Genomic DNA, 19,746 nt, shown 5'->3' with positions numbered 1-19,746 from the left:
CCCACCATGTAACGTTTTGGCTACTAGGGCCGCTACACTTGTAACTGCCTGAATTTTGTTTCTACTAAAAATCAAACATCATAACAAAGATATATAACTATATCCTAGTGGCAAAGTGTTAACTTACCAGTCTAATAATAAAGTTGAGGGAAGAGAATTAGTTTTACATAGGTTTTGTTCTTCTATTTGCCAACGAATAAACTTTCCAAGATGTACTCTCGTTTTTTCCTTGCACACTTATTTAGTTTACCTTTTTGAGTTTGAAGCCCACTCCCACAGACTGCTACTCTGGGTCTCTGAGCAAAGACCCTTAACCCCCGATTGCTCCCCAAGATGGCAGCCCACTGCTCCCCAAGGGGATGGGTTAAATACAGAGGTAAAATTCTACAATATGACATCAATAAAGTGAAATGATTATTAATTATTATAAGATTTCAAACCTCTACATTTTTATTTTTAAATGTTTTTATATTAAAACCACAAACTGTATTTTTAAATACCTGAATGCTGCTTTCTAAATGGCATTTCCTCTTTTTTAACAGATCTAATAAATAAGGTTCTCTAAAACACCTCTGAAACATTCATGCAACAGCTGTATTTGCAGACAGATGTGGTAGAGTCGAGGAAATTATGGCCACAAGTTTTTTACTGATGAAGAGACCCCGAGATGCAGCTGGTATCACAATATTTTATTTCAGAGTATCGTAGTAAACAGGGTAAAAATCCAAGAAAGCCATTTTTGAGTTTCATCTGTTTGAAAATGCAATAAAATCAAAACAAACAATGCATCTGTATCCCTATATTTGAAATCATGTCTGAATCAAACACAGTGTTGGAACATGACAAAAGTGGACGAGTTCAAATCGTATTACTAACTGTATTTGCTTTATGTTCTATACTTAAGCATCTTACAACTCTCCGTCTCCAGAGCTTTATTTTTTTTGCTGTATAGTAAGAAGAAAAACAATGGAGTGATCTCATTGTCCTCTTCAGACAGTCTCCTTAGTCTCTCGTTCACAGCAAAGTAGAAGCAGCTCTAAGGAGCAGAGATAAGGCTCTGGAATGTTTTCGGATGACTTGTGTTTGTGGAAAAAGTCTTAGAAATAGATTGAACCAGATGCTCTAAAATAACTCAGTTTTTCTGATTAGCTGGAAAAGGCCTCAGGGAGAGATGAGATGCGTGCTTCACATACACGTTGCCATCCACCAGCTTCACCTCATAAACTTGTTGCTGTCAAAATGAAAACAAGACAAAAAGTCAGAAGTGGCAGAAAACAATTAACTATCTAAGACAAGAATTATGTTTCTAAAAATGATGTAATCTTCCTGTTAAAAAAAGTCAGACCACAGATCAGAATTTGTCCTCATGTTAAACATTTACTTCATTTGAAGTTTACTGGTGCTACTTTGATTACAAACAATGTAAATTTGTGTTAATTCCTTAATTCAGTCCAAATGTATTGAACTACAAACTGCCTATTTTTACATTGCTTTTGGACACTTACCATGATCTGGATTTATGAAATTTTAGAAAAGGATAATTTTTACAGATTTTTTTAGTTTTTAAACTCTGATTATTGTGAATATTGTTATTACCTATTTGTTTGTTTTTGTTGCTGTAACAAAGACATTTCTTAGGCACAGATTTATCAAATAAACTTTTTTTAATGCCTCCTATAATTTTTTTTTTTCAAATCATGATCTTGATCTGCAAAAAATCAGCATACTGTATGTAGATACAATTAGCTTATGTGGAGAGAATTAATGTGAGTTAAGAATATTGAACTTATAAAGGTTCCATTGGACCCTTTACCTCTAATGATGTCCCAGACTTTCCAGTTTTGAGGTCGTAACCATAGTCATGCCAGGGGCAGAAGACTCTCAGGACTCCATCAGCCTCTTCGATATCCCCCTCACACAGAGGACCACCTGAAGATGCAGGAAACAGCTAAAGTATGAGGCTAAGTTACGCAAGAGGATTAGGTTCACTGAAAAAAACTAACAAAAAACAGTCAACTGATTTTGTATTTATTTTAATATGGGGAAACAAGTCAGAATTTTGACTTTAATCTCAGAATCCTGACTTTTTTTTATACAGAAGAGGATCAGCGCCATAATATAAAAAAAGTAAACAGAAAGTTAAATAAAAAAAAAAAAATCAGTTTAATATGGAAAAAGTCAAATTCTGAGGAAAAAAAGGCAAAATTCTGAACCAATGCAAGAAACAAGAGATAGAGAAACTAATCCAACCAAAACACCACTATATCACCAAAGCTATAATCTTACAACATTCATCTAAGCACAATTGCAAGGAGAAAGTGAGAGAAAAGCCAGAAAATACATCTGCATTATTTCCATGTCTTTGTTTTTATTGCCACAGAGATGACTGATGCAGCAAATTGTTTTTTAAAACTTTTTCTTGAACAAAAACGCTGCAGGCTTAAAAAGAAAAAGAGCAAGACATGCATAAAACCGAATATTTAAAAGAGGTATACATTTAAATTCACAAAGTAAAACAGCATAATCTCCCTGGGGGTTATGTAGTCTGATTATATATATTTCATCCAATAAACAGTGCCGACAATTGGGAGCAATTTCCCACACCCAGACGACAGGGGGCAGAGTATTAGCTGTTGCTTTTTTTCTAAAATTCTACACATTCAGTTCAATTTACACAATCCATCACGTTAAAAGCATACATGTTTACAACATGTGCAGCACGTCAAATCTGTGGGTTGTTGTTTTTCTTTTTTTCTTTTTACCGGAGTGAGCGCACCGAGCGTCCATGGCGAAAAACTGCCGCTGGACATAAAAGAGGCAGACATCGCTGTCGCGGCCGAGAGGAGAGAACATTAGACGGCAGGGCTTTTTGGAAAGCTCCGAGGCCGGTCCGACCAGTCTCCACGCAGCGCCGCTCGTGTTCCCGCCATCATCCTCCGAGCCAGAAGCCATAAATAACCGCGGGGGTTATATGGTTTCCAAATTTGAATAAAACGGACCCGTTTTATTCTCACGGGTCGCTCAGCTCTCTGGCTGCTGGCGCTAAACATTTAGTCCATATTTAACCATCATCCACTGGGACTGAACTGCTGCTGCAGCAGACAGACAGACAGACAGACAGACTACCGACAGGCAAAAGGACTGATGCAGCCTGACTCCTATTTGCGATAGATAGATAGATAGATAGATAGATAGATAGATAGATAGATAGATAGATAGATAGATAGATAGATAGATAGATAGATAGATAGATAGATAGATAGATAGATAGATAATTATAGTCTCTGATATTTTCAATAGCTCAGCATCCACCAACAGTACTTGCGTGTTTTATTGCCAAACAGACCCAGCCAGACACTTCCTGTTCTTAGATTATAGGGTCAGTCTGTTTCTAAAAATGGAGCCCTCTCTGTAATGCTTTGTTGGTGGGATATTGAGTTGATTAGAAACAGATTGTGTGGTGAATGTGAAACATAACAATTCATGTTCCCTATAAATATTTCAAAAGCACGCCTATAATAAGATAAAGAGCCTGTGATTGTATGATTTGGCTGTTTTTCATTTGTGCTGAGGATTTTCCATTTAGATTGTTTGATGTATTTTCAGCATTGACATTTTATTAAACATGCATCAAAGAAGGGGATAATAGTAAACATTAAATATTTCTTAACAATTTAACTGAAATCAATTAAACTTAACTGTATTATAATCTATAATCTTAACCCTTTCTGTACAAAGTGAGGCACAGCTTCAAATTCGGCATAATGTTAGGAGTCCTAACATTATGCCGAATTAATCATTATCCCAACTTAGGACCTCTGAAATGTAAAATGAATGGGGATTATAATTTTTTATTATTGACCTTCTTCCTTATGCAAGGAACATGGGTGCCAAAGGCTCAACGGGAGTGAAAGCTGGCTTATTTTCTTCTTTCAAAAAGAAAAACTTCTGTAGCTTGAACTGGGAAAGAAAGAAAGAAAGGTGTGCTAATGATGTATATAAGAAAGAGAGATGTGTATGAAACTGCATATACTGTAAAGCTGCAGATCAGTCAAGCCATCCACCCAGCCATAGAGCTCATTTTGAATCTTTTTCAACTGCAGGCTGACAGAACAGAAAAAGACTCCTGGATTGGTGTGGATACGTCTTCATAAAAAAAACGTTGCCTCCCATTTCAGCCTGTTTTGTACCTGAGCTTTAACCCTTCATGTGTTTGATGCCATGTCAGATCGGTTCCAGGCTTTTTATACTTCATGCCAAGTCAGTTTCTTTTGTTCACTCCGGTTCAGCTCCTCTTCTCAGATGTTTTTTAATATTAATTCAATCTTTTTTCAATCTACCATGCTGTCTTCACCAGCCTGTCTGCACTGGGGTCGTACTCTTGAGAACCATTATGAAAACTGTGTCATATAACTACTAAACACAATGACCTGACTGCTGAGTGTGGGAAGCAGGAGGTCACATGACTTGGACTCTTTATGTACTAAAAAGGTGAGGAGAAAAACATGGTAACCAGGCAGAGGTGCTGAACCTGGACTACGCTGACCTTTGGTAACATTTCTAAACTAAAGAAACCAAATTCCCAGAAAACAGTGCTCTCATACTGGAGAGAGTGTGCTCTTATTAAAAGTATCTGTAAATAATAGAGTCATAGTATAAATACATAAATGAGATAAGTAATTAGTTAGTTTTGTTCGTTAATAAAAAAGACAAAGCTCTGACACGATTAATCTGTAGCTACTTGTGAAAATCACAACAAAGGGTTCTCTGTTCTTTTCTATTCTTTGCTGTTCTGGTCTATTCTGTCTATTCTATTATGATCTATTCAATTATTTTCTGTTCTATTTAGTTCGTTCTACTCTGGTCTACAGTATTCCATTCTATTCTATTCTACTGTATTCTATTCTATTGTGTTTTGTTCTATTCAATTCTGTTCTATTCTATTGTGTTCTATTGTAGTCTATTCTGTTCTGTTCTATCTTATGTTGTTACATTCTTTTCTATTTTCTATTCTGTTTTGTTCTGTTCTATTCTCCTTTAATAATCTCAGCAGGATGAACTGACACAGCAAATATGTTCAGGATCATTTTGAGGAGCATATTTATAGGCTTTGCAGGCTCCAGACCTCGATCCCGATGAACATCTATGGTATGTGCTGCGCAAACAAGTTTGAAGAAACAAGGTGAAGCTGCACCTCAGAGCTTGCAGGATTTAAAGGATCTGGCACTGACATCTTGGTGCCACATACCACAGCAATGTTTCAGGGTGTCAAGTGGAGTTCTTCCTGCAGAGGGTCGGGGTAGTTTACTGATCAAAGAGGGTCCATCACATGTATCATTACTGCTGATCGGTGTATGTTTGTTCATGTGACTTGTTGTTTCTATTCCTTTATTAAGCTGGAAATAATGAAATTCAACATTTCACCCCTGAGTGATGAAAGGTAGTGTCTAGACTAGTGTGATCCAAAACAAGCGCAGCTTGTTCTAATCCGAGACATTAAAAATCAGAGTCATGTAAATGTGTAGCCTGAGCTCAGAGCAGAAATATAACACTTAGAATGTCTTAGAGGTGGGAAAAACATTCAGAAGCTGGATCTCTACAAAAGTAAATCAGAACAAAACAGAAGGCCAAGATAAAGAAATGTGAGCTTTTATAATTATGCTTTGTTCTAGGCAGACATAGATCCAGCTGTGTTCTTTATGGAGTAGCTGTTAAAGTAGTTTCTCTCTGACATCTAAGTAACAATGTTTTGATTTTTCTATTTTTCTCTTGTAGCTATTGCAAAGCCTGATAAAATACCAACACTGAACATAAGAAATTACAAGGCTGCATGTCATAGACATTCTGAAAGTTTTAAAAAATATGTGGAAATACTACACAGAAAACCCAAACAATCCAGAAGTAAAACACAGCTGGAAATGTTTTAACCTTTCTATGACAGGTAGATTTGCTCATGGCGCCTCCTGCTGTGCAGCCACGTTTGGTTGATTCAACTTATACTCTGAGCTTTAAGTGGGTATTATATTTTAGACATCAGAGTGACAGGTTGATGGAATGGGTCCAACAACAATCACATAATATTATACAGAAGAGGTTTATGCATGTTTGAGGTTGTACTGACATCTCTGCATTGCTTTACGTTGCTGTGCCGGTTTGGTTGCACATCGTTTGATCCAAATGCACAGATTCAGATATGACCTCCAGCAGGCTCATATGGCATATACAGGAAGGAAAATTGTTCGCATTAACAGAGATGAAAACAATGCATAATCAGCTGCATGGATGGAAATTAAGAAACAAAGGTGCAGACAGTCAAAAGCAACCAGCAACATAAATTCCTTTAACTTCTCAGTACAGCACTCTGACCACTGTACGGTGTAACTGCATTGGACAAAATATGGTGTGAAGAAAATCTGGCACAGAGAAGGTAGAAGATGGAAAACAGAGCCAAAACACATCCATCATTAGCTTCATCTTGTGCACAACCAAGCTGCTCTCAGAAGGACCCCAGCTCCTCTGGAAGAGCACTTCTCCAGTCAATATGGTTTTCATTAACAAGGCAAACGGTCGGGCCTGCTAAGAATCCAGTTCCTCCTTGCAATGCTTCTTGTTCCAATAAAGCTTGTCATTCACTTATTAAAAACCATTTTTACAGACAGGACTAATAATAATTTCTTTGATTCTGATTTATTGGAAATAAAAAGTATAATCAGAATTTCTCAAATGTGTTGTTTTGTACAGTTTTTTTTATGATGGTTGTTTACACTGAAATTCAAATAAAAAAAATCAGCCCCTCTAAAACAACAAAAACAAAAAAAAAATATTATAAGTAAAAGCAGTAATGGATATTAAACAATTAAAACATAAATCACAAAGTTTACTGTTGAATATACATTGTTTATTTTACTTGTTTATACTGACGCATTTCTTCCCGGATCAAACGACTCGGCAAGCGACCCGTGTATAAATTGCCTCCGCTCTGATCAGCAGGCATGCTACAGCTGGGTTGACACGCTAAATTACATGGCACCATTGAACGCAACGTATGGACACTAACACCCTTCACCAGTCGCTTCTTATCTAACAACCCGAAACAACTCTGTTTACATTTGATAAACATAAGGCAGCGTTGTTGAGAGAGATTCGGAAAGATAATAGAGCGAACCAATAAAGCACACTGACTACTTCCTGGCTTCATTACATGTGGCTCTCCATTGTTTACTTTCCTGATTTCTGTCACACTAATTACATCATCATTGCTAACCCTGCATGATGGCATCACCACACATGCAGAGGCCAAACAGCTGCCAGCGAGGGGTTAGACGCAGCTTTTTTTGCCAGTGGGTAAGATATCTCAGAAATCCAAAACATACCAGAAAAGTAAAAGACTTGCAACCCTACAGGTCTAATTGTGAAAGCGCACAGTACCGTGACCATCCAACTACAGGCTCGATTTAGTGGCACATCAAATGTTTGTAAAGTAAGCTTCTCACCGTCAATCACACAAGGAAAGACAAATGGCCAATTAGAAGCTTGTGGACAGCCTAAACTCGGGGAAGCAGGGTTGAGCATGAGCTAGAGTTTTCTGTTTGGTCCTAGTGCTCGACAAGTGTAGTCGTATTGTAGCTTAAAATTTTTTTTGACAGCGAAAAGTCCACCCACCGAAAAAATAAAAATAAAAAATTACGTCAGTGGAGTCGATCCAGTTTGATAAACATGTATTAACCCGGTATTTTCAATATAAAGAGGGTTGAGAGAGACCTTGGGAATTTACTAATCAGATATCAAACCAGACCCATTTAACTCTTTTCACTGAGGAGAAGTACCAGCTCTGTTTTGGGTTACCCACAGAATAATGCAAGTTTGCAGGACTGTTTATTTTGTCTTTTTCTGTCCTGCTCCAGCTAAGCTCCAGCCTCCCAGTGACCTTCAAGGAAAGCTCATTGTAAGCAAGGCATGGATGGTTTAGCTCTGTAAGTTCAAAAAGATAACGGTGATGAAATATTTTTGCATGTCTTAGAAGAAAATAAAATTTGATGGGAGCAGAAATCAACCAATTAAATCTCCCCGCCGAGTAAGTGGTATTGTTCTTTTCAGGTAGCAGGGATATAAACTGGTAACAAGCTTTTCACAGAACCATAATGCAAAAAACCCCTAGAAACTTAATATGGCTTTCATTGCTTCCTTGAGCTGAATTTTCCATTCTATTCAAAATGAATGGCAACACTGTCCTTATATAACTGCTAAACAAGTGTAGACTAAGCAGTAATATTCAGTGAACTGGACACTAAAACATTAAACAGACTCATTCCACTATTTGCCCTCATAGTTCATAAAACATTTCATTCTGTAGCATCAGTTTTGCCCTGCTGAAGCAAGTTATACCCAAGTCAGTTCAAATCTGGACATAAAATTACCGTCAGAATTAGAAAACAGAAATAATGACCTTTGAGAATTTAAAATAACATTTTGTTATTACATCCTAATGAAGATGGCGCTTTTCTATGATAAAATGAGGTCACCCTGGATCAGTGGCAGTTGGTCAATAGAGGGCGCTAGGGCGCCACACCACTCAACCAATGACCTTGATTGAAGCTTAAAAGAACTAAAAAAAAAAGTTAAATTATATAATTAAATTTATATTAATATATATTTATATATATATATTTTAGATGAGCAAGATAAATATTAAATATTTATTGTAAAGCTGTTTCATTCATCATCGTAATGGGGACGTGGAGTGCACAAATCTTTGCCAATAGACTTTCGTTAAAAGTTGTCAATGTGCAGTTGCTCCTCTTCAATACCAAAGATAGGAGCATCTTGGGTCACAGTTCTCCTGTACCCAGAGCTGAAAGCAACTTCATCTTCACACCACCTCCCGCCACAGCACTGATGTCACAGTCATCTCTTATAAAGTGCGGTTTATAGAATTATTTAGCATCAAGGCTTGGCTAACTGCATGTAGCGAGGCTAATGATTTTCCTGTCTCCTTTTTCAAAATTCCGGATCTGACCCAGCATGGATTAAGATGGATAGTATTGATTTAAAGCACTTTGAAGAAAATTTTATTATGTTAATTTTTGTTCTTGGCATTCATTTAAATATACTGGTGTGATACCTTAGTATACATTTCATCGTTTTTCGGTCTAGGGTCCATATTGATGTTATAGCACCCCTGAGGGGCCAAACCCCAAACTGGCCCATTTCCTGAGGGTCCCAACCCAGGAGGCCACACTGCTGGGGTCCACGGGGCCATGGCAGCAATCCCTTGGACTCTGCCAGCTGCCGGTCACGCCCAAGGGAGATCCAGATGAGAGCCCTGGGGTCCGAGGGTGAACCAGCCACAAGTGGGGACCCCACAGGGCCATGAGGCCCAGCTGTCTCCTGAAATAAGACAGCACCCACTGAAGTACCTAACCCTGCACCTAGAGGTAAGAGAATGCACCAGCGCAAGATGCACACAAAGGCAGTCACTAAACATAGTCTTGCAGTCCTCATACATACATTATCCTGCTGGGTCTGTTGGCCAGCTCCCCCTAGAGGAGTTGGCCCTCCAGAACTCCACTTTATTTTACTTTTTTATATAATTATTATCCCCATTCAGATTGCTTGTCCTCCTGTGTTTAATAACAACTCAATAGTTCAAGGTCTGCTGATCAGGCAAAATGCATCATAAAATGCTCCAAGTACGATCATTCTTCATTTGGTGCCAATTAAACTTCCTGCATTTTTTGTCGCCTTTTTTTTTTTTTTTTTTTTTTTTTTTTTTACACTTTTTTTCCTTCCATGATGGTTTAAGCTGCTGTGAGTTAGTTCAATCAACTCTAAGTAGGTCCACTCAGAGTTGAAAGCACGGGTAACAAGTATGAAAAGCCACAAGGATCCCCGATTCGACAAGTCACTATGACAACAGGCAAACAGGAAGTGTCTATTTCCACCACTACAACTAGAAATTTTAATGAACAAATAAAATAAAATGTAGAATGTGTTTAAAACACAGATAAACTGCGCTACAGATGCAATTTAGAGGAAGATGGTGGAGAAGATTGCTGCTTAAGTTAATGTGTAGGTAAATATGTAGTCCCAGTCCATTTTGACATTTATTAAAAGCACGTTCATCTATGTTTTTCCAAGATCACTAAAATAAGATTCCTCCAGATCAAAATCACATTCCTTGTCAGAACTGTAATAATAGTTTTTTCAAATTACATTTTTGCAACAGAAACTGAAATTTAAGAAAGTATCAAGAAATAGAATTATTCCAGTAAGAACTTATTTTTATATACCTAGAAATGTTAACACATTTTAAGTGGCTGTTGTATCATTTATTAGCTTGACTGAATATGTATTTATGATATCTGAAATTTCGTCATTGTCAAAATAATACAAATGCTGACCAGTAGCAACAGGAATACAGAGAACTGAAATTAATTTCTAGACATCCAGAATCTTAATTTTCGATGTGAAGAGTGTAATTTGGTTTTAAATGGTCATTTTTGAAAAGGAACAAATGTTTTTTTTTTCTAGATATCAGGGCTATTCAGTCAAACTAATACATATTAAAAACCTGTTATGGCCATGATAAGATTACATTTTTATTTCTTGAAATGTAGTGGATCAGTATATTCTATTAAGGTAAAAATCATCTTGCAATAGGTGAAGATGAAGAATAAAAACATTGTTCTAATAGATAGGACATGTCTATCACCTCATGGGGTTCCTCCTCAGTTTGATTCTGTCTTCCATTACACAGCAAATACTAAGTAGCTGTTTGCAACTGCTTCGGGTGTTGTTATCCCAATAAATAATTGTTATTGGCTGTTATCAGTCTAATAGAATGGGTAAAGATTGTGCCAGCAGGCTCTGAAAATAATTTCAGTAGTTCTTTATGTAAAAATAAAAAATATAACTAAATATAAATATCTAAATAAAAATAATGTCTGAATGATGTCTGGAAGCAAAACCAAAAGTGCTGCATTTATATTTTTGTCATTTTATCTTAATTCTCTTCTTTTTGGCAATACAACCAAAAACATGCATGTCTCAAGCCACAGTGTACAGACGTGTCTTCTACATCACAACATAAGTCTAGACACAAGTATTTTCCCCCTGTTGCTTTGTCATAAACCTTTGTGGAATTGCTTTTAGTGAAGCACAAAAACACTTTTAATGACTTTAAAAGGAACCAAAGGAGTGGGCTGTAGAAGTGGTTTAAGCAGATTTTAGGATGTTAGTCCCTGGAGTCCAAGGCCGTAATGGGGATCACAGAGGGACATGCAGAGTTAACCTTGCTTGTTAGAACAAGGGTCTTGCCATTAGCTGATTCCTTTTATGAGAATCAGGGCTGACAAGACTGGCTGGTAAATCCATTGGACACAAACAAGGGAACAGGGAATATGATAGGGACCATGAATCAAAGAAAATATATATTTATGAAAAGAAAGAAAAAATTGTATAAATAAAGCCAATGGAGAGAGAGAAACAAAATTTCCCAGAGCAGTCGCAATAGATCAAACTGTGGCTTTAACTGAAATCGCATATGGACCGGATGTGGATTGCCAAATACATGTACTGATGTGATAATGACTGGATTTTGCAATGTTCTTGATATCATCTTAACTTTAGCTGCTCTCAAAAACAACTTCAGCTGCAAATGGTTGCAATGAAAAAAAATCCCTTCATATCACAGTAGTTATCAAGACTGAAACCTTTGTGAGATCATAAGGCAAAGTTTTGTCATTAACCTCCAGCACAATATGTTGCACTTGTAGGATTTTATTGGAGAATTTCTGATTTATTGTCTTGATCATTTCTTGATATCATTCTCCCAAAAATCCTAAAAGACATTAAACATTTGCATGCATTCCATCCTGTTTTGAGAAGCATGAACCTTAGAATTTATAGATTGTTTATCTGCATTATTTCCATCTATGTCTTTATCTGGACAAGAATTTGCACTGACATCCTATGTCCTCAATTATGTGCAGTTTATTCAAAGATGTAAACCTGGAGGTAAACATTATGACCGTGACAAAGAAGTGTGGTGTGTGATGTATCTTTTTTTATCTATAGAAAGCTAATACTTTACAATAATGACTTAACATTGATTAATCTAGGTTTAATTTTAGGATAATAAGAAAACTGAGACAATTCTCTATTAGCTTTGACTACAACAGATCCAGAATTGTTCCAAACTCATTTCACTCTTGCTCTTAACATTAATCTGACTGCAGTTGAAAAGGAAACTGCTACAACACTTTAAGCACGTACACATGTGGTCACTCAGATCAAAATACAGCAGGCATCTTGTATGCATTTGATGAAAAGATACAGAAAATGTTTTTCAAGCCGTGAAAGAGTCTAGGAATCTGAAATTCAGTTTTCTGTAACTTTACATTCATACGAAGTAAAGTGATCAATTTGAAAATACCTGTTTTTTATTAAAAATACTTTTTAATAAAAAAGGGGCAGGGGTAATGGACGCAGGAGTTTGACCAGCAAACGAAGGGTGTCCTTGGGCAAAACATTTCACCTGCTTTGCCTGCTAATGGTGGTCAGAGGGCCCCAGGGCAGCTGTGTGCATGAATGGGTGAATGACTGAATTCATCTTAAAGCTCTTTGGTCTCCTTGAAAAAAAATACCCTATATAAGTACATGCCATATGACGTAAAAAAAAATTATAATTTCAACACCTTAACTTGATGCCAATCTGGAGAGACTCGCAAAGAGAAAAGCTGCAATTACAAATATTTTTTTACATGAATGAAATAAGTCCCATGCTGCTCGAACCCCAGCAGAAGACTTTGGTGCTGTGAATTGACATTTACTTGAATGCGTAACCTAAGCCTTTTTCTCACTGAAACTAGTGGCTTAACCACATGTCGACCCACTAACAATTGGCATTTGGCTCCCTTTCCACTGGTAAAAAAAAAGCTGGGTCTAACTGGTCGCTGGCAGCTGCATGGCCTCTGTCCCCCCGCAGCTGCGTGTCTGGTGGCACCATCACGCTGGGTTAGTGTTGATGATGTCACCTGTGTGACAGAAATCAAGAAAGTAAACAATGTAGAGCAACATGTAAGGAAGCCACAATGTAGACAGTGTGCTTTATTGTTTTGCTCCATTATTTGTCCATATCTCTTTCACCAGAGCTGGTCCATGTTTATCGAACAGTGTCTTGCCCACGACCAACATCAAATAAATTAGCAGATTTCCAAAGGAGTAAATCATTATAATCTAATTAAAACTAAAATAACTCCAATTGGGGAAAAAGTTAAAATGATTAAATGTGGTCTATTTAACATAAGATCTCTTTCCTCAAAAAGTCTGCTAGTTAAGGACTTGATTAGTGATAATCACATTGATTTTTGTTGCCTTACAGAAACCTGGCTCCAGCATGAGGATTATGTAAGCATAAATGAGGCAACTCTTTCAAACTATTTAAATTTTCACATACCCAGAAGTTCTAGGAGAGGAAGAAGAGTAGCAACAATATTTCAAGTCTGACTTACCGATTACTCCAAAGGCAGTTAATACCTACAACTCTTTTGAGCATTTAACCCCTAATTTCCCTCATCCAAATTGCAAAGCAAGAAAACCTCTTCCTTTTGTACCTTTGTCCACCAGGTCCTTACTCTGAATTTTTAGATGAGTTTTCAGAGTTCCTTTCTGATTTGGTGTTAAATACTGACAGAGTCATCATAGTGGGAGATTTTACCATCCATGCTAACATTGAAGGCGATAGCTAAGAGCAGCCTTTAATGCTATTGGCTTTGTTCAAAATGTGAATAGTCCCACACATTCTCATCTTCATACTTTGGATCTTGTGCTGACATACGGCATAGAATGTGAAGAAATAACAGTATTTCCTCACAACCCTTTCATCTTTGACCACTTTTTAATAACCTTCAGGATTCCTCTAACAGAGTTCTCCTCCCCCAAAAGAAGGTTTCACTTTAGCAGATCATTATCAGATAGTGCAGTTATAAATTTTAAAGAATCTGTTTCATGTTCTCTCTCCTCTGTATCACTAAGCAGTGCTGCAGAGTGCAAAAGCTTAGTTTATTCTCCTTCACAGGTTGATGATTTTGTTGATTGGGTTGCTAGTTCTCTGCATACTGCCTTATACAGTGCAGCACCTTTGAAAATGAAAACCTTTGAAGATAGAAAGCTTGCTCCTTGGTTTAATGCAGAGCTGTGCACTTTGATGCAAAATGCTAGGAATCTAGAGAGAAAATATTGCTCCACAGGCCTACGGTAATCCTACCTAGTCTGAAAAAGTTGTTTACTGCTGTATAAGAGGACCCTTTGGAAAGCAACAGCAGCATATTTCTCCTCATTAATAGAGGAGAATAAGAATAATCCTAGATATCTTTTTAATACAGTTGCCAAACTCACCCAGAGCCATAGCTTAGTTGAACCGTCCATTCCACCTGCTTTTAGCAGTAATGACTTTATGGGATTCTTTATAAATAAGATTGATCTTCAAACTTAGATGTTAGATCCAGTTCCAACCAGGTTATTTAAGGAGGTATTCCATTTGATCCCCTCCCCCATTTTAGATGTGATTAATCTATCTCTGTTACAGGGATATGTACCAAAGCCTTTTAAGTTTGCTATAATTAAACCTTTGCTTAAAAAAACTGTCTCTTGACCCAGATGACTTGGTCAATTATTGACCTATATCTAATCTTTGTTTCTTATCTAAAATTTTTGAGAAAGTGTGCGATCACGTACACCATAAAGAACGTTTTGAAGAGCTCCAGTTTGGCTTTAGAGCTCATCATAGCACTGAAACAGCTCTGGTGAAGGTTGCTAATTATATTTTCATGGCCTCAGATAATGGACTTGTATCTGTGCTCATCCTGAGCCGTCTCAGTGCTGCATTTTGTACAGTTGATCGTAATATTCTTTTAGAAAGACTTGAATATTTTTTTGGAATTAAAGGGGACAGCACTAGACTGGTTTAAATCTTATCTCTCTGATCAATTTCACTTTGTTCATGTTAATGACAGATCTTCAACATGCTCAAAGGTTACCTGTGGAGTACCACAGGGATCAGTGCTAGGACCAATTCTCTTTACTTTATACATGCTCCCAATCGGTAGAGTTATTAGACAGCATGGGATTAATTTCCACTGTTATGTTGATGATACCCAGCTATATCTGTCTATAAATCCAGATGAAGCTAACCCATTACATAGATTACAGGCATGTCTTGAAGACATAAAAACCTGGATGACTCTTAACTTTCTGCTTCTGAATGCAGACAAAACAGAAGTTATAGTCTTTGGACCAGAGTCTCTGAAAAAGAAACTGATTAGCCAGTCACTTCATTTGGATGGGATTAAACTGATTTCAGATAATAAAGTAAAAAATCTTGGTGTTATTTTTGATCAGGACCTGTCATTTAAATCCCATATCAAAGAGGTTTCTAGAATTTCCTTCTTTCATCTGAGGAACATTGCAAAAATTAGAAATATCCTGTCCAGGGGTGATGCTGAGAAACTAGTCCATGCATTTGTTACTTCAAGGCTGGACTATTGTAATTCTTTACTATCAGGAAGTCCACAAACTGTAGTTAAAAGTCTTCAGCTGATCCAAAATCCTGCAGCCAGAGTTCTGATGAAAATTAAAAAGAGAGATCATATCTCGCCTATCCTGGCTTCTCTTCATTGGCTTCCTGTTAAATCAAGAATAGAATTTAAAATCCTCCTTCTCACATATAAAGCCTTAAATGGCCAAGCTCCATCTTATATCAGAGATCTGATTGTTCCTTATGTTCCTAACAGAGCACTTCGCTCTCAATCTGCAGGTTTTCTAGTGGTTACTAGAATTTCTAAAAGTAGAATGGGAGGCAGATCTTTTAGTTATCAGGCTCCTCTCCTGTGGAACCAACTACCAGTTTTAGTCCGTGAGGCAGACACCCTGTCTACTTTTAAGGCTAGGCTTAAAACTTTCATTTTTGATAAAGCTTATAGTTAGGGTGGCTCAGGTTATCCTGAGCTATCTCTATAGTTATGCTGCTATAGGCTTAGACTTTTGGAGGACATAGGGACCCCCATTTCATCATTCTGCTTCATTCTCTCTCTGTTCTCCTATTCTGCAGAATCTGTTAGTTCAATCTCTAACCTTCTGCTCTCTCTGCTTTTCCTCAGAGTAGCTTTGCCTCGTCTGTTCCTGTTTGGCTGTGACGTCATCCTGGAAAGAAACATCAGCTGTGCTGCTTCTATCAACACCCTTGTTTATAGATGTTGGAGATCGGCCTGTTTTCCAGTGTGGTCCTGTTTCTCTGACCGTGACTGAGTGGATGTGCTCTCTTCGTCCTCTGACATGGGAGCTGCCTTGGAGCTCGTCTGCCTGGCTGTGTGTTTCCTGGACGGGGCCGCCTTTTACAGCTGCTTTTTGTATCTCTGCTTCTGTCTCCTTGAACCCCAGGCGGCCTCAGCAGATGGCCGCTCACACTGAGCCTGGTTCTGCTGGAGGTTTCTTCCTGTTAAAAGGGAGTTTTTCCTCTCCACTGTCGCTACAAGCATGCTTAGTGTGGGGGATTGTATTTGAGTCAATGAGTCAATGCAATCAACTGGTTTTCCTTAGATAGAAAACTTTGTATCAATTTGACTGTATGATCTGGTTGAACTGTAAAGTGCCTTGAGATGACATGTGTTGTGAATTTGGCGCTATATAAATAAACTGAATTGAATTGAATTATCAGGTTCCTCTCCTGTGGAACCAACTACCAGTTTTTGTCCGTGAGGCAGACACCCTGTCTACTTTTAAGGCTAGGCTTAAAACTTTCCTTTTTGATAAAGCTTATAGTTAGAGTTGCTCAGGTTATCCTAGGGTTGGGAATTGAAAAGATTTTCACGATTCCGATTCCCTTTTCGATTCTATGAAACGATTCGATTCTTTATCGATTCTTTTTTCGATTCCAATTTGGGGGAAAAAGGAGAACAAACAGTTTGATTATCAGAATCAACTTTGTTTACTTAACTATTGCACAATCTTACAAACTCAACAAGATCAAGATGTCCACAGGAAATGTGAAACTGGAGTAACATCTGTGTTTAAATGAAAAATGAATACAAGAACAAACTTAATAACCAACAATGTCTAATAACAAATGATGGGATAATAACCTATTTTAAATAACATAAAATACTAATTATAAAACAGTAGTAGGGAAAATGAACACTTCTTTTTCAGAAAGATGAGCATATCTGCTTTTTCTGGAAGGATACGGGATCTTTCAGGGCTTATGGTGTCTCCAGCCATGGAGAACACCCTCTCAGATGGGGTGGAGGAAGCCTGCACACAGAGGTAGTTTTCAGCCAGTCCAGATAGCAAGGGCAGCTTATCTTGCTTGTTCCACCACCACAGTGTGGCACTATCCCTGCAGGGGATGGAGGGCAAGCTTTTATAGAGCTGGATTTCCTGATCTACCCTCTGGGCTAAGGAAAGACGGGGCTTTGATTCACAAAGTGACCGCAGCTCATTGTCTTCCTCCTCGAATAGTTCTTCCAACTTGCGTAACTTGCGGAAGTTGCGTAACTTACGTAAAAAACGTGACGTAAGTCGTGCTCCCCAGAGCCGGCGCTCTAGGCTCTGGTGCTGCGGGAATCGAAAAAAGAATCGTTCAGCGAGCTGCCAAACGATGCCATGGAATCGGAAAATACGGAACCGGTTCTTAACAGGAATTTTTAGTGAGGCAGACACCCTGTCTACTTTTAAGACTAGGCTTAAAACTTTCCTTTTTGATAAAGCTTCTAGTTAGGGTGGCTCAGGTTATCCTGAGCTATCTCTATAGTTATGCTGCTATAGGCTTAGACTTCTGGAGGACATAGGGACCCCCATTTCATCATTCTGCTTCATTCTATCTCTATTCTCCCACTCTGCAGAATCAGTTTGTTCAATCTCTAACGTTATGCTCTCTCTGCTTTCTCTCATAGTAGCTTTGCCTCATCTGTTCGTGTTTGGCTGTGACACCATCCTGGAGAGAAATATCAGCTGTGCTGCTTCCATCAACACCTTTGTTTATAGATGCTGGAGATCGTCCTGTTTTCCAGTGTAGTCCTGTTTCTCTGACTTTCACTGGCTGGATGTGCTCTCTTCATCCCCTGACATGGGATTTGGCTCAGAGTTGCCTGGCTGTGTGTTTCCTGGACGGGGCCGCCTTTTACAGCTGCTTTTTGTATCTCTGCTTCTGTCTCCTTGAACCCCAGTCGGCCTCAGGAGATTGCCGCTCACATTGAGCCTGGTTCTGCTGGAGGTTTCTTGCTGTTAAAAGGGAGTTTTTCCTCTCAACTGTCACTAAAGTAGGCTTAGTGTGAGGGATTGCATTCGAGTCAATGATATGATGCAATCAAGAGGTTTTTCTTAGATAGAAAACTTTAAATCAATTTGACTGTACAATCTGGTGAACTCTAAAGTGCCTTGAGATGACATGTGTTGTTAATTGGCACTATATAAATAAACTGAATTGAATTGAAACTGAATTGACTGCTCATCTGCTGTGGATGGCTTACTGAAAACTCTGGCAAAGTTCAGTCTGCGCCCAGAAGAAGGAGTGTTGTCCAGAGGAGCGGAACTCTGATGTTTGTTACTGAGCGGGGAACAGAGATCCAGGATAGATGAGGAGCAACGTCTTGCAGCAGCCAATTCACACAGAGGAACCAGGAGAATAATCCAAGTCGTGCTCAGAAGACAGGTCCAGAATCAAGGTAACAGTACGGAAACACAAGACAGGCAAACAGAGCAAACAGGGGTGGCCATACTCAGTAGTCCGGGGGCAGAAACAGGTCAGAAACAGGCAGAACATAATACTAACAGGAATGCTAGAATTAGTCTCGCTAGGTGCCTGAATATTTATATTATATGAATTCAACCTCCAGAGACGGCGACAGAGGAAAGATTCATGAGAAAACCAGCTGATTGTTAGGACTCATGGACTCTTCAGTAATCCCTCACACCAAACATGCATGTACCAACAGGAAAACTCCCTTTTAATAGGAAGAAACCTCCTGCAGAACCATGCTTAGTGTGAGCGACCATCTGCTGAGGCTGACTGGGTTTCAGGTAGACAAAAGCAGATACAGATATAAATTAAATACATTTTTGGGGCTCAGGTCCCAGTAGAAGACTTCGATGCTGTGAATCAACGTGTGCTTGGATGAGTAAACTAGAAAAGGTAGTTATTAGAGTAGCCTTCCCCCAGAACCCAAACATTGGTGAGTGGGATTGAGAATAGTCTGATAGTGAGGGAGGAGATAGGGTGGAGGTGGGTGAAAGCTTGCTTGCGTCCGGGTGAGAGAAGCTAGACCAGGAGGTAAATGAAGAAGTCTTGAAACATTATTAGCTTCATAGGAGAGTCTATTTGCTGGAGCTGAATGAGGGACATCAAAAGTGGCTCAGGTGAAGCTGATAAGGGTATTTAAGATTGAATTTATGCTTAAGCTTCATTACCTGAATAAGTGTATAATTATTTAGTATTTGTGCATTATTAGCTTTTAATGTACACATAAAGTAAAAAAAATTGGTTGTAATTTTTCTTAAAATGCAGGACATAAAAAGGTTTCTAACAAAGGTTTCTAATTCCTACCACTTATCAATACATGACTGAAGCAAATATTCATATTTGGTGCGACATCTTTTGACTAATATCCCCATGATCTGAAATTATTTAATTTAGTGTATGATTATTTAGCAATTACATGTTGATATGTGATGGACAGAGTTACTGTTTTCCAT

General features: G+C 38.2%; 1 protein-coding gene across 1 annotated transcript; it reads right to left on the bottom strand.

The window, feature by feature from the left end:
- Window positions 1-668: 668 nt before the first annotated feature.
- On the bottom strand, window positions 669-3,119 carry LOC119790057 (Rieske domain-containing protein-like). Its single transcript, XM_038295375.1, has 3 exons — window positions 2,763-3,119; window positions 1,814-1,929; window positions 669-1,231 (listed from the first exon to the last, which is right to left on the bottom strand). Exons 1-3 carry the CDS (start codon window positions 2,950-2,952, stop codon window positions 1,133-1,135), a joined length of 405 nt encoding a protein of 134 aa, XP_038151303.1. The 5' UTR covers window positions 2,953-3,119; the 3' UTR covers window positions 669-1,132.
- Window positions 3,120-19,746: the final 16,627 nt, after the last annotated feature.

The sequence above is a fragment of the Cyprinodon tularosa genome, unplaced genomic scaffold, assembly GCF_016077235.1.
Source record: "Cyprinodon tularosa strain WSP-4 unplaced genomic scaffold, ASM1607723v1 ctg353, whole genome shotgun sequence".
Lineage (NCBI taxonomy): Eukaryota > Metazoa > Chordata > Actinopteri > Cyprinodontiformes > Cyprinodontidae > Cyprinodon > Cyprinodon tularosa.
The sequence above is the reverse complement of the archived record's forward strand: the minus strand, read 5'-3'. Positions and strand labels throughout refer to the sequence as shown.